Below are 13,750 nucleotides of genomic sequence, written 5' to 3' on the forward strand. Positions count from 1 at the left end.
CCGTGATACTGATACACCGTTAACCTTGCATATGTCAGTTGTTATATTGATAAAGCTTTTGTAGTGCCACGCACGACTGGCACGAATATGCAATTACAAACAATAGTAAAGGTAAAACCACCGAAACTGATAATAATATACATATGTACCTATAATATACTCAATCCTCTTTTGGGGTTATATTAAAATACGAGCATAAAAGAAAGACGGTACTCTCTCTGCCTATTATGCTCCACTGACAAGCGACTCTTGCCAAACTTACTTACCAATTAGACTTCAATTTAATAATACAATTAGTAAATCATAGGTATAGCCGGTCAAACAACTTTGTCAGTAGAAATAGGCGCGAAATTCAAATTTTCTATGGGACGAAAATTGCCGCTTTTTTCTACTGACGAAAATGGCTTGACAGACACGCCTCATGGTGGTATAATGGTATTTCAACTGTCCAAATTCTTTGTCCAATGTGTATTTGCGTCTCACATTTTGCTTAGTCAGAGAGTGAGACGCAATTAATGCACATTGGACCAAATATTGGACAGGTAGAATACCAACCTAATATTTACACCATGCATAAAATAAAGCACCAGAAGATTAATAGAGAAACGTAGACAGCAGTTATTTTTAGACACAATTTCTATTTTAAAACCCGTATAAAACTTTAAAGAATAGGTAACTTGATTGTGACGTCACATGCTAGTATTTCATATAAAGTAGCAAAATCGTTTTGACAGTTCGAAAAAAGAAACTGAACCCAAAAGCCACCAACACACATGACATTGGACATGTCGCCAAAAGCGACTAAAATAATGGTGAGTTAAACCGTACTGATCTAAATATTTTAAAAAGAAACTGATTTGACTAGTAGTCAAATCGTATATTAAACCAAGTGCTGATAATTTTGCAACTATATAAATGGTTGACATATTTAACAACCCAGTACCTAAACAAGGCAATGTCCAAACAAAATGAACTTCCAAACCATATCTGCCACTGTTTTACGATTTTTTTATATTTTGCGACGTGAAACTCAAGTAGGGCCTTGACGAAAACCTTGAGTGACATGTGACATGTGGCAGAATATAACGTAAATTATTACATAGTGACAGGTGGATGTTCATGAAACAGTAAGACACTTTTTTTAAAGTTTAGTTGCTTAACAAGTTTTAAACGAATGATAGCTGCCTGGATATGAGTGAGAAAAGAAGAAATAATAGACTATTATAGCCATAAATTCGATAGTCTGAAGTAAGTTGCTTCAGTCTGAAGTTATTAAAAGCTTAATTAAAAATGCTATAAAGTACATAATAATGTAGTATTCATTAAGTTTAATATGTCCATTAAAGCATTTTTGGGTATAAGGCACAGGGCACATACATCTGTGGTATAAGGCTACCAGTGGTGGACTGGTGGCAGTGGTGCAATCACTAAAGGTCTCTGACAACTTGACAAGTACCCAGTTCGGTGACTTTTGACTTTTAAAGTTATTTTTAGTCATCGCATTAGTCACAATACCCAGAAACAGCCTAAATTAAGCCTAAATTTGCAACGAACTTGTCGGGTCGATAAAAACTTAATTTTATAACATAAAAGGTTGTTGTTTCTGATAAGCATCTATTGTTTGACCGTCTTAAAAGGTATTCCAAGTATTTTCTTTGTTTTATGGCTAGTAAATATAGATCTTAAACCCCGAAATGAGTCATACTAAGATCTACACTTGCTGAAAATCTAAGTAGTTACAATAAGCGACCTTACACAATGGAATCAGAGTTCAAATCCCAAAAATACGCGAATAATGTGATACGAGTTTGCAATTGTTACCTCTGGGTATGTTCTAACAGTAACCACTCACTGATCATTCTTGGATTTTATGTCCATGCAATAAGGCTCAGAATTAGTTAATAGTGGGCAATTGTTAATATTCCCACGTCGGCTACTGCGCATGTCCTGCAGTTTCCGGTGATAACTGTTGCTTTTTTAGGGTTCCGTACCCAAAGGGTAAAAACGGGACCCTATTACGAAGACACCACTTGTCGTCTGTCTGTCACCAGGCTGTATCTCATGAACCGTGATAGCTAGACAGTTGACAGTTATAACAACAAATACCTACTAAAAAGTACGGAACCCTCGGTGGGCGAGTCCGACTCGCACTTGTCAAAATATCAGGTATTTCTCTCATTGTTATCGGCTATTTTAGGAGTGGCAGGATTCCTTTTTTGTGATGCTATTTAAACAAAGGAATTTCGCAAGTCACTGACAGACGATGGCATAATATTTGTACATACATACCTACATATCTCTCGTTTATAGCTATTGCCCGCGACTTTGTACGCGCAGTATTAGTATTTCCATATACCTCTTCCGTAGCCAACTTCACCCCTCTTTTACCCCCTTAAGGGATAAAAACTATCCTAATCCTATTCCCGGGATCCAAATTTCATCTCAATCAGGTAACAGACATAAAGAGTTACTGTCGTATTATTTATAATTCATATTAGTATTGATTTTGTACCTATTATTAATAAAGTCAATTAGTAAAGGATTGAATAATTTATCTACCTAGGAATATGTATCGCCCTACTAGGTAACAGTAACATTATTTGTGATTAATACAAAAGTTATTAAATATTTGATTATGTACCTACCTAGTAATTATCTACAACACATACTAGAACCAAAGCACAATGTGTTTAATAAAACCCCTTTTACTCGTAATCTAATTTCACAACCAGGATCTGTCAGTTCCGCTTCGGCATTCGATTGTTTTATATAAGAAATCGCTCAAAGGCGTTTGAACGTGTTCAGCTTGTGGCCTATAGAGTTGTGGGCATTGCCAATCTATGACGTCATCGAGGAATTTATACTCTACAATCTAGCTGGCAATCAAAACTTTATTGACCCGATAAGTGCCTAACACTTACCTAAGTTTTAAAACTTTTACAATATGGTTCAATAGATTTTTTCTCTAGATTTAGTTTTGACCTAAAAGAAGTCATAATTTAACCAAGCTGTCAACCTGTAATCCTCTGGAGTTCCAGGCGTACATAGGCTACGGAGGCTGCTTAATATCAGGCGGGCCGTATGCTTGTTTGCCACTGACGTAGTATAAAAAAATAGCATAAAAATCCTAAGTTTTAAATCGTAGCTGTTGAGAAACCGCGGCTCGCGAGCCGCATGGGCCTGCAATTGCGGCTCTTCAAGACACCAAGAAACAATTAACAATTAGAAGGTTTAGACTAGTCAAACCACCTTTTGTGGTTCTTTGACATAAAACATGATTTTTAATGTGGATGGCTTTAAAAGTTTGCCAACGCCTGACTCCTCTGAGCTGAGTTCGACGGTCAGATTATTCAGATTGATTACCGAGAAAAAACAATACTTACATCACTTTATATGCACAAAAAAACACCGAATAAATTAATTGACAAGATGTTAGCTCAATGCCTGTTTGTGTTGTGTAATATTTTTGAATTATGTATCCGAACTGAGATAGTGCTAGCTGAATAGCACACAATCTTCCATGCGATAGTTTCAATTTCATAATTGAAACGACTTAACCAAACGCGGCCCTTTCGCTTACGGAAGTTTGCCAAGTTAATTTAGCAATGCACTGGGTTAAATTTAGTACAGCCTAGTAGGTCGTCTGTAGCACTTCCTGCCTCCTTAAATAACTTGAAAATAACCGAGCAATATCGCACGGCGTCTTGCCTCACATGGATAATGAAGACTTAAATATGATAATACTATTACTTATTCTGTGCTTAAATGTAGCAAGCTATCAAGACGTGAAATGCCGGCGAATTTAACGCAGCATAGCTGAATTGATAATGGGTAATACCGTATTATGTATATACTAGCTTTTGCCCGCGACTTCGTCTGCGCCGACTTAGTAACCCCAGCTAGAGTAAGAATAGCGCCTGGAGAAAGTCTTATAGCAATTATTCAATTTGAGCATATTATGCACACAAATTAGCAGGCACTTCATTATCTCAATTCCACCCCGCTTTTTACTTTCTTAAGGGATGATTTTCGGGATAAAAACTATCCTATGTCCTTCTCAGGGACTCAACCTATCTCTATGCCAAATTTCATCTAAATCGATTCAGCGGTTTAAGCGTGAAGAGGGAACACTCAGATAGAAAGACAGACAGACAGACTTTCGCATTTATAATATTAAGTACTAGCTTTTGCCCGCGACTTCGTCTGCGTGGACTTAGTAACCCCAGCTAGAGTAAGAATAGCAAGAGTAGCGACTGGAGAAAGTCTTATAGCAATTATTCAATTTGAGCATATTATGCACACAAATTAGCAGACACTTCATTAATTATCTCAATTCCACCCGCTTTTTACTTTCTTAAGGGATGATTTTCGGGATAAAAACTATCCTATGTCCTTCTCAGGGACTCAACCTATCTCTATGCCAAATTTCATCTAAATCGATTCAGCGGTTTAAGCGTGAAGAGGGAACACACAGACAGACAGACAGATATTAGTATTTATAATATTAGTATGGATTTACTTCGTCACAACCTTGCAATCATTATTAGTTGTGTAGGTTACAGTTTTCTACAGGTATCTAACAGGTACTTTAAGTATAGGTAGTAATTTTATTTATCCCTTAGCAAACGATGACAAAATAACTAAAAGATTTATCATTCACATTTTTATTTCGTTTATATAATCTGTACAGTGTTCTGCCTATACATACGTAATATTATAAATTAAAGGTAACTCTGTCTGTTACCTCTTAAGACGCTGTACCGATTTTGATGAAATTTGGTATGGAGATAGTATGAGGCCCTCGGATCATCATCATCATAATTCCTCGCAGACGAAGTCGCGGAAAAAGGCTAAAGTGTTTATAAGTAAATTAGAAACGTTAATTCATTGATGTTAATGAGAGGAGGACCCAGCAGTGGGAAGTATATAGGCTGAATTATTTTTATTAATTAATTCGTACTTAATTTTATGCGCCTTCAAAAATAAACGTTTTGTAAAAACAAAAACAGGATTAAATTACTTATTCACATATGTGTCTATTAATTTGTATGTAAATTAGGTACTTGATTAAATATGCCACATTAATTCGCAAATTTACGATTATGTCAGGTATATTTTATTCCTATACTTACGTAAACTCGACGTCAAAAGTTCAAACCCTTCCTTCCGCCGTTCCAATCTCTCTGGTAAGGCAACATTTTCACGCGTTTTCACTGACCATAAAAGCTACGCATTCAGCCAACGGACTGGCTGAATAGCAACTCTCACCATGGTCATAAATGGTCTTGATTGAAATGATTGGTAATGTTAGTACACGCAGTTGCATAAATTACCGCATCTTGTATAATTTTAGCTTGAACTAATTGCAGTCAATAAAAGTCAAGTGTACCTAGCTGTATTTACACGGCGCAGACATCAAAGCCTCCATACTTAGATAACCGTTAGATTCAATTAAAATTTAAACGCGTAGATGCGTGTAAAGCATACTTGTAGGCACTGAGAAATAGTTTAAAGGTAATAGTAAATTATACCCATAAGTTTTGCAGTAAAATGTAATCGGCCTTTGGAATAGAGGGAATTACTGCAATGTTCTGCCATCAGAGTGCAGCACTAGCCTTTTCAGTAAACCATAGAGTAACTTATGCATACTGTGCCTTTAACAGTTTTTTGACAAGTTTTCAGAGACAGTAAAATATGACATTTATGCATCAAGGCGGTTTGTTAACATTACAGAGGATCTACCGGGAAACGCGAATCCGAAATTTCGATATCTGCCTCTTAATCGCTCGAATATGCAAGTGACAGAGATTTAGATAACGAAATTTCGATTTTCTAGTTTCTTGATAGAATCTCAGACTGTGGTAGTGGCGCACTCTACGCAGTTTCGCGTAATATTCCTAATTGAATCTCAATGTTCAGTTTCCACAGATGTCTGTAATTTACGGATTACACAATAAAATGCAAGTAAAGTACTAACTTTACTAGTTTTACCTCAATATACGTGTTGTTGGCTTGTGTCGCTTGCAGCGGGTCGGACAGCTTTCTTCCTAATGGCATTGCATAGTGTCTACTTTCAAGCGTTCGGACGTTGCTGCGGTCCCAAGTGAAATAGAGGCCTAGAGGCTATTATCTAACTGTATCGATGTTCTTGGCGCGTGTGGTCAATATGTTTATGTAGAAAGAAGAGATTACATACCTACATGATTCTTAGTCTATATTTAAAATTATGTTTGAAACAACAATATTTTAAAGTTTTTCAGGTTAGTAAATGTTATTCAGTCTGAGTCTGACCTACCTACTTACTTAAAATGCGCAAGCTATGCATAAATAAAAGTCGAAAAAACACTCTATGTAACATATTCAGCCTCCACTTAAGATACATCTCTAATAATAATAATAATAATACGTACAGTTGTGCGCAGATACACCTTGATGCACTTCTAAGAACATGGGTAATGGCATTTCTTTTTCCTAGAACCTTTACCTAAATTTTAATTTCAAACAATGGTTTATCTTAAACATGAGACAGTAATTTTGAGATTGGATAATTGGAGATAATACGATAATAGATCGTGGTCTCTCGAAAACTAACTTTTACTTTTCCCCGAACGCGCACCTGGCCGCGGTGCCGGGAAGATTATAATAAATATTATCTGATTATCTGAAATCTGAATATTAATTTAAAACACGCATATTAAGTTGGATCCTATTAATTAATTTAAATTTTCACGATATTTTTTTTAATATTTGCACTAATCGGGGAACTGAATCGGGTGAAATTGAATATTTAATGCAATTGAATTGAACTAATAGGTAGGTTTACTAGATTAGCCTCATAAGTTTCCTACCGTACCTCCCTGATTAGTTGGATGTAAGCCTCATTTCGCCGGAACCGATATTACCATTTTTGAGATAAGTGGTAAGTACTTATCTATTTCTCATCTACTTACCCTTGAATATTTCTCTCTACGTACAAATGATGCTCGTCTACTAGTTAACGAATATAATCTCATAGTTATTATAAAATTATGTAAACGGTTTCCACCATACTCATCTTTGCTCATATTGATAGACGAGTTTCCGTCTTTAAGTATGGCGTTCTACCGGGATGCGGTTCTTGAACTTTTATTAACTACGTAACTAATGATAATCTAACTAATACTAGGTTGAATTCTATAAAAGACACCGAAGAAAGGTACCTAGTTTAACTACTCAAGGATCAAAATAGAACCACCTAAATATTGAATCTACTAATAAATTAAGTTGCGTCTCCTTTTCCCACCGTTCGTATTATGATTATGAAGTATTAGATAATACTAAAAATTATCCGAGACACATAATACTGGGTAAAGTGGGTAAGGGTATCGTCATTAACTAGGATGCTTGTGAGCTTAATTCAAGAGGCATTGCTGCACATAATATATCTCATTATTTTAATAGCTTGTTGCCATGATCTGGTTTGTCTATTAACTAATCCGGCACTCCTTCGGATTCCCATCACGCTTCTAACCCGTGACGAAAAAAGACAACTGTCTCATCCATCACGAATTCATGATCTGAATCGTGCCGTAACGGCGTGGCGTATTGATACACTACAGACTCGGTAATCTCGGTATTAAAAGAACCAGTTAACTAGTACGCGATTGTATTTTTATTTTTCTAAATAACTTTTTTTAGTGAAAATGGACCGTGCGCGTTGGAGGGTGTGCCATCTTGTGACCTAAATCGGAAACATAAACATGTACATTGCCAAAGCAAGTGCTACCATCTATCGTTCTCGTCGTTTTCTTGTGCATAGTAGGTACTGCCATCTTGTGGGCTACATCGGAAGCATAAACTTGTAAATAAAAACAACAAAAACCTATATTCATCCTTTTCTTTTGGGTGCTAGTACTAGTGTAAGACAAAGATAATATGAGTCTCTCTGTCTATGTTTGAAATGACAGTCCTTTGACAAACTATATTAAGGTTGCGCAAACTCCGCAAAGCAATATACAAACAAACGGGACCAGCGAGAGGATAGTCGAACGGAGTGTGTCCTTTTCTAACAACATGGCCAGGGTAAGAAAGAAAGGGACAAACTCCGTTTAAGTCATCTCTCACTCGGCCCCTTTTTTTCGAATAAGGGCACGATCTTGTTATAGTAAAAGATCTTTGGACATCATGCGACATTGACAAACTTGTTAAAACGTCGCTTGAGTCCAAAGGAACGCAGCCCCTGAGTTTGGCTATTTTTACTGTCGTTACGTTTCTTTGTACGTCACATTCAGTTTTATTTTATTTTGCTTAAGTTATAAACCTATAAGAAACAAATAGATTTTTATTGTATGGTGATCACAACGTTTATAAAAAATCAATATATTTTATAATGATATAATCTATTGAAATAAAAATGTGTATCAAAGAATTCATATTGCCAGCGCTCACTCGTGACAGTGGAATGGAACGCTGTGCGCACGTTCAAATAGCCTTCGCTGTGATTGGTCCGATGACGCCATGCTTACGATCGTCCATTTTGACATTTATCACGTTGTGAGAAATGTAGACGGAGTTATTTTATTAAAATAATCATGGCTATGTTAGCGGAACCTCGTCGTAAACAGAAAGTAATTAATCTACGTGCCAAAAACAGTGCTTGGAGCAAAGATGCCAATAAATTCGGGCAACGTATGCTGGAGAAAATGGGTTGGAGCGCCGGGAAGGGGTTAGGTGCTAAAGAAAATGGAATTGTTGAACATGTAGTGGCTAGATACAAAAATGATGAGAAAGGCTTAGGCTTTGAGGATCGCAATGACCAGTGGACCAAACATGAGGACGATTTTAACGCTCTACTGGCGAATTTATCTAATGGTAAGTTTTTTTTTTGTGTAATTTGACATTTAGACTGGATGCATCTAACATAGTATCTAATATTTTGTTGATTCCATATATGTAATTGTTTTTTGTAATTTTTGGTTAATTTTATTGCTTGTAAAAATTGACATGTAAAAGTGCCCCTGTGGCCTATTTGCTGAATAAATGTTTGATTAATAACTTTTGTGCTGTATTTACTTTAGAAGTCAATAATATTTTGTAAGATTATCTAATAATTAATGATTATAACCAAATGTTTTATTTTCAGGTGACGACAAAGAATCAAAAACACATAGTGGTGTTTCTTTAGAAGTAAAATCAAAGAAGAGCAAAGCGAGAGTACATTTTCATAAGTTTACACGAGCTAAGGACTTGTCCCGCTACAGTGAGAAAGACCTAGCCAATATCTTCGGCAAGAAGGAGCTAAAGCCTGATAAGAAAAAGGAAGAAATGCAAAAGGAGGACATTAAAACAACAGAACAAGTTTTCACAGAAAAAGGCAGTATGGCAGACTATTTTAAAAACAAATTACAAGCTTTTACCTCTAAAAATAAAGTGCCCGTACCTTTCAATGAGAACAAGTATGAAGATGATGCAGATTGTGGTTTCAGAGGATTTTCAGGTACAACAAATGATACTATCCCCGAGTCCGAAAATGCTTCCACTGGCTTTGGATTTTCCTTTTACAAATCTAATGTACAAAGTAATGTAAAAGATGAACCTATTACAAATAGTGGAGAAAAGAAAATACCAATTGCTACAGAAAGTTTAGAAAATATGAAGAAAAAGAAAAAAAAGAAGTCCAAGAAAGTGGATAATTCAGATGAAGTATTAGAAACACAATGTTCTTTATCTGAGAAAAAAGATTCCTTCAATAGTGATAGTGACAACTGTATACCCTATGAATACCTTGAGGAGGGTGATACGAAGAAAGATAAAAAATTAAAAAAGAGACAGGACTTGGAAGAAAATGTTGTGAAGGAAAATGAAAATCATGAGAAATGTGAAACAAAGAAAAAGAAAAAATCTAAAAAGCGGCAGGTCATAGAGGAAAATGTCATGGAAAATGAAAATCGAGAAGAGGAAAATTATGTTCCAAAGAAGAAAAAAAAGAAAAATAAAAATCATGAATAAGTAACATTTTGTTTTGTTTTTATATAGGTAAATATGTAGGTGTATTCAGGTAATTTCGGAAATTGGGTCATCCCAAAATCATTTAAAAATCACTCTTATTCCGTTGTAATGAATCCCGTTTCGGAAATATCTGAATATATTTATAGAGCATATTTCAAGGCAAGACTGGTTTTATACTTCTAGAAGAGTGGGTTCATAATCATGTTTAGTTTTTAGGGTTCCGTACCCAAGGGATAAAAACGGGACCCTAATCCTAAGACTGCTGTCCGTCTGACTGTTACCAGGCTGTATCTCATGAACCGTGATAGCTAGTTGAAATTTTCACAGATGTATTTCTGTTGCCGCTACAACAACAAATCCTAAAAAAATCTAATCTGTAAAAAGTAATGAAATATATTCATTTGTATTTGTATTTTAAATCCTAAAAAGTACGGAACTCTCGGTGAGCGAGTCCGACTCGCACTAGTCCGATTTTACTATTGGCGACATCACTGGATATTCTCAAATGTCTGGCGTTCAATTGATAACATATGTGGAACGGAACGTACGGCCGCCATTTTGAAAGGCATGCGCGCTCGGCCCCGCCTACGCCATGTTGCATAGTTTAGTGGTGTCCTGTTACGAAGTCGATTATAACGGAGCTTATCATTTCTGAAACGAATACGAGAAAAAGTAAAACAATTGGATGATTTAACTTCATTTGGCGACTTCGCGAAAATAGATAACCACATGTGAGACTACAAAATTAGAAAATAACCTATCGCGCAAGATGGAACGGATTTTCAACGTATTTACCGATAGAAAAATAACCCTGTAAATAATTGGTGCATCACTACAACTGTCAGCTGTAAATCGTGTAAATAAATGTCAAAATACAAATTGACAGTTTGCGCACGTGTTTATGTTCGACGCTGTATTGTTTCTGTGAAATAACTGAAGTTATCTAATGAATTGCGGAGGAAGAATCCTATAATAAATAGAAATGGTAATTCACGAAGAAAACGAGTGTCCAGTTGAAATAGCGGTGATAAGGAAACCTGAAATCCTGGAGCCGAAAAAGTATCTTATGATTAACAACCACATCCGAGAACTCATCAACAAAGAGGACAGCCCTTCAGATGCCTCCTCTAGCGACCAACTAGTAGAAGAAGAAGGAAATGAAGACAGTAAAAAGCGCGGTAGGACGTCCTCAAAGAAATCGAAGAAAAGAAAAACTGAGTCTGAAGATAACACACAAGTTAACGAAATTAGTGAAAGTGATTTATCCGAACTTCGAACTGTTTACCAAAACTGTTTGGCAGTTATTAGTAAAATTGAGGTTAAGTACGGGCATCTACTGAATATTGATAGACCAGGCCATAGTAGATTGCAATATGGATATAATTGTGATGACGGTCAGAGATACAATCAATGCCACTGTACAAGAAATAAAAAGATTGTGTTTGATGATGACGGCGAACAACATACACAGGAAATTGAAGACCACATATGTCCTCCGATGCCTAAGAAGTACACAAAACCAGCGGAGTGTAGTGTTACTACAGATAGTGAAGATTACAACTTATCATTACCAGATGATTTGCTGAGCTTAACAAAGTTGCTTCAGAACCCAGAATTAAATCATCGAAATAAAGTTATAGACAAAATTAAGAGCATAAAACAAGATCATTTGAATGAGCTGAGATTTAACCGGCCAGCTATAATACAAGCTATCAAACGAGATCCATATGAGGTGTTAGGGTTTTCAGGGGTTAATTTTGCTTCCTTGCCTGGGTATACATAATTTTTTTAATGCTAGTTATATAAGCCATTATTGTTTTCCAAAATAATTATACTCAATGATCAATGATTTTATATTTTGTGTTTTTATTTCTTTCTTCAATTCACAAATACAAAAAGTGCCGTAATACCAATGTACGGAATTACTTATGTGTAAATGTGTATTTGTGTCACTTATGTATTAGATATAATAATTTATCCAATACTCTAGCCAGTTTCTCTAATTTTAAAAGTGAAATATCCAGAAGATAGCATAAAAGTTGGCATGCATAAGCATACTAGTTATGCTGGTACAAAAAAAAGTCGAAATGAAAACAACACATCTAGTGTTTGTATCCTGTCCTTCACTCCACAATTTTCAGTTCTCATTGTTTTCCGAAACATAGGTAAAGTTACAGCAAAACTGCCAATGCCTTTATTAACACTCAGGCCCCCAATTTCCAATAACTAAATCTGTTAAACTCTCTAAAATAGTTTTCTTTCAAGTATGTTGCTATGACTTAGTTTTTAATTTAAGATTTGTAGTTTTACTATATAAAAAAAAAAACATCTAGCAGAAGAAAGGACCCCATTGATAATTTGAATGTATCATAATTGTTTAATAATGATAAAAAGGATTAAAATTACCACGTTTTATGAGGAAAGGATTTTATTTATGAAATTCTGTATCTCAAATTGTCTTCAATACCTGTCCCAGGCCTGTGTGGCATCATAATTAGATTATTTGAATACCATTTTGTTATACATCTTTAAAATACAAACACAGTTACACAAATACAGTTATACAAATAACAACTTTTTCATCATTACAACAAGGACTGTTCACTAAGCACGCTCTGAAATAGATAGTAGAATGACCATTGTCTGGTTCAAATAATACCAAATTAGATGTGCGTATGATAAAATATGCGTGTAAATCGTGCAATCGAATGAATACCTTATGCTCTGGTGATAAGGGACGAAAGATCTTCTCGTGTGGTTGTTGAACGTATTCTGTTGGGGTTGCATGTGGTCATATTGCAGACTGAATAATGATGTGGCCGCATACCGTTTGCTAGGAGCCTGACGGCTTTATGAAGTTATTGGAATTTTGTGTCAGGACTCTATTACCTAGTTGTAGCTACTTTAAGGATGCCAATTTCGTCTTAATTAGTTTACCTGCGGAATTTATTTCATTGATTAAATATTTTTCAAGACAATGAAAATACCCATTTACGCATCTCTAGGATGCGGTGAGATAGCTATCTAGAGTGTCGTAACGTAATGCCATCTCGAATGCACGCTGTCAGTTATTATATTTTGACCGTAAGTATTATATAGGTATCTACCTTACTAATAGCATAACCCAAGTTTTTTTATATTAAGTATTAGGGAGAGCACCGTTTGAAAACTGTAATAATTTTGATGCATAACATAATTCAGGTCACGGCAAATACTCAGCTTACTCTGTTACATTCAAGCCAGCAACAGTTATAGAGAGCTACAGTGCGTTTGAAACCTTACGCACAAGTAGGTAACGTGCTACATCATAAGGGCTTATCCAATCGATACTCAAGGCTTGTCCCCTGCTTTCCCAAGATGTTTAGTCAATACGGTCTGCCTCACGACACCTAGCACCGCTAAGTTCTGGGTAAACAAAACAGTAGTACATTTGCATAGTATTACCGCGTGCCGAACGCTCTTGTTTGGTAGGTAAGGTACTTATGTTAACCCGACCACTCGAAAAATAACCGAAGACTATTAAGTAGTCTTAGGCGCTGTGGACGTTCAACTTTGGCAATATAACTTGTTACTGCCTTCTGATTTCAAACAAGGCAGTTCTGTAATCTCATACGGCGTTGGTCCGCGTCATCATCAGACGCCTACGACAAAACCTTCGGTGTACGATTAAAATATAATGCATAATTTAAAAGTAATCCGAACGACGCGTTTGAGGAAGCCTATTCGATAAAAAAATAATCAAGACACTGGCCGTTTGCATAAC

General features: G+C 35.9%; 3 protein-coding genes across 12 annotated transcripts in view; all 3 read left to right on the forward strand.

Annotated features, from left to right (window-relative positions):
* LOC134755528 (tight junction protein ZO-3-like) overlaps positions 1-13,750 on the forward strand; it is a 119,422-nt gene that overhangs the window by 74,577 nt on the left and 31,095 nt on the right. The gene's annotated exons all lie outside the window — the stretch shown is intronic.
* LOC134755328 (PIN2/TERF1-interacting telomerase inhibitor 1) lies at positions 8,501-9,991 on the forward strand. Its single transcript, XM_063691796.1, has 2 exons — positions 8,501-8,850; positions 9,122-9,991. The coding sequence occupies exons 1-2, from the start codon at positions 8,571-8,573 to the stop codon at positions 9,985-9,987; spliced, it is 1,146 nt and encodes a 381-aa protein (XP_063547866.1). The 5' UTR covers positions 8,501-8,570; the 3' UTR covers positions 9,988-9,991.
* LOC134755333 (uncharacterized) lies at positions 10,509-11,839 on the forward strand. Its single transcript, XM_063691800.1, has one exon. The coding sequence runs from the start codon at positions 10,970-10,972 to the stop codon at positions 11,768-11,770; it is 801 nt and encodes a 266-aa protein (XP_063547870.1). The 5' UTR covers positions 10,509-10,969; the 3' UTR covers positions 11,771-11,839.

Source organism: Cydia strobilella, chromosome 1 (genome assembly GCF_947568885.1).
Source record: "Cydia strobilella chromosome 1, ilCydStro3.1, whole genome shotgun sequence".
Lineage (NCBI taxonomy): Eukaryota > Metazoa > Arthropoda > Insecta > Lepidoptera > Tortricidae > Cydia > Cydia strobilella.

Bases quoted from the DNA above. Each gene is read 5' to 3' on its own strand.
- LOC134755328 (XM_063691796.1), top strand. From the start codon at position 8,571: ATGGCTATGTTAGCGGAACCTCGTCGTAAACAGAAAGTAATTAATCTA. The intron at 8,851-9,121 runs GTAAGTTTTTTT...TTTTATTTTCAG, and splicing joins ACTGGCGAATTTATCTAATG to GTGACGACAAAGAATCAAAA.
- LOC134755333 (XM_063691800.1), top strand. From the start codon at position 10,970: ATGGTAATTCACGAAGAAAACGAGTGTCCAGTTGAAATAGCGGTGATA.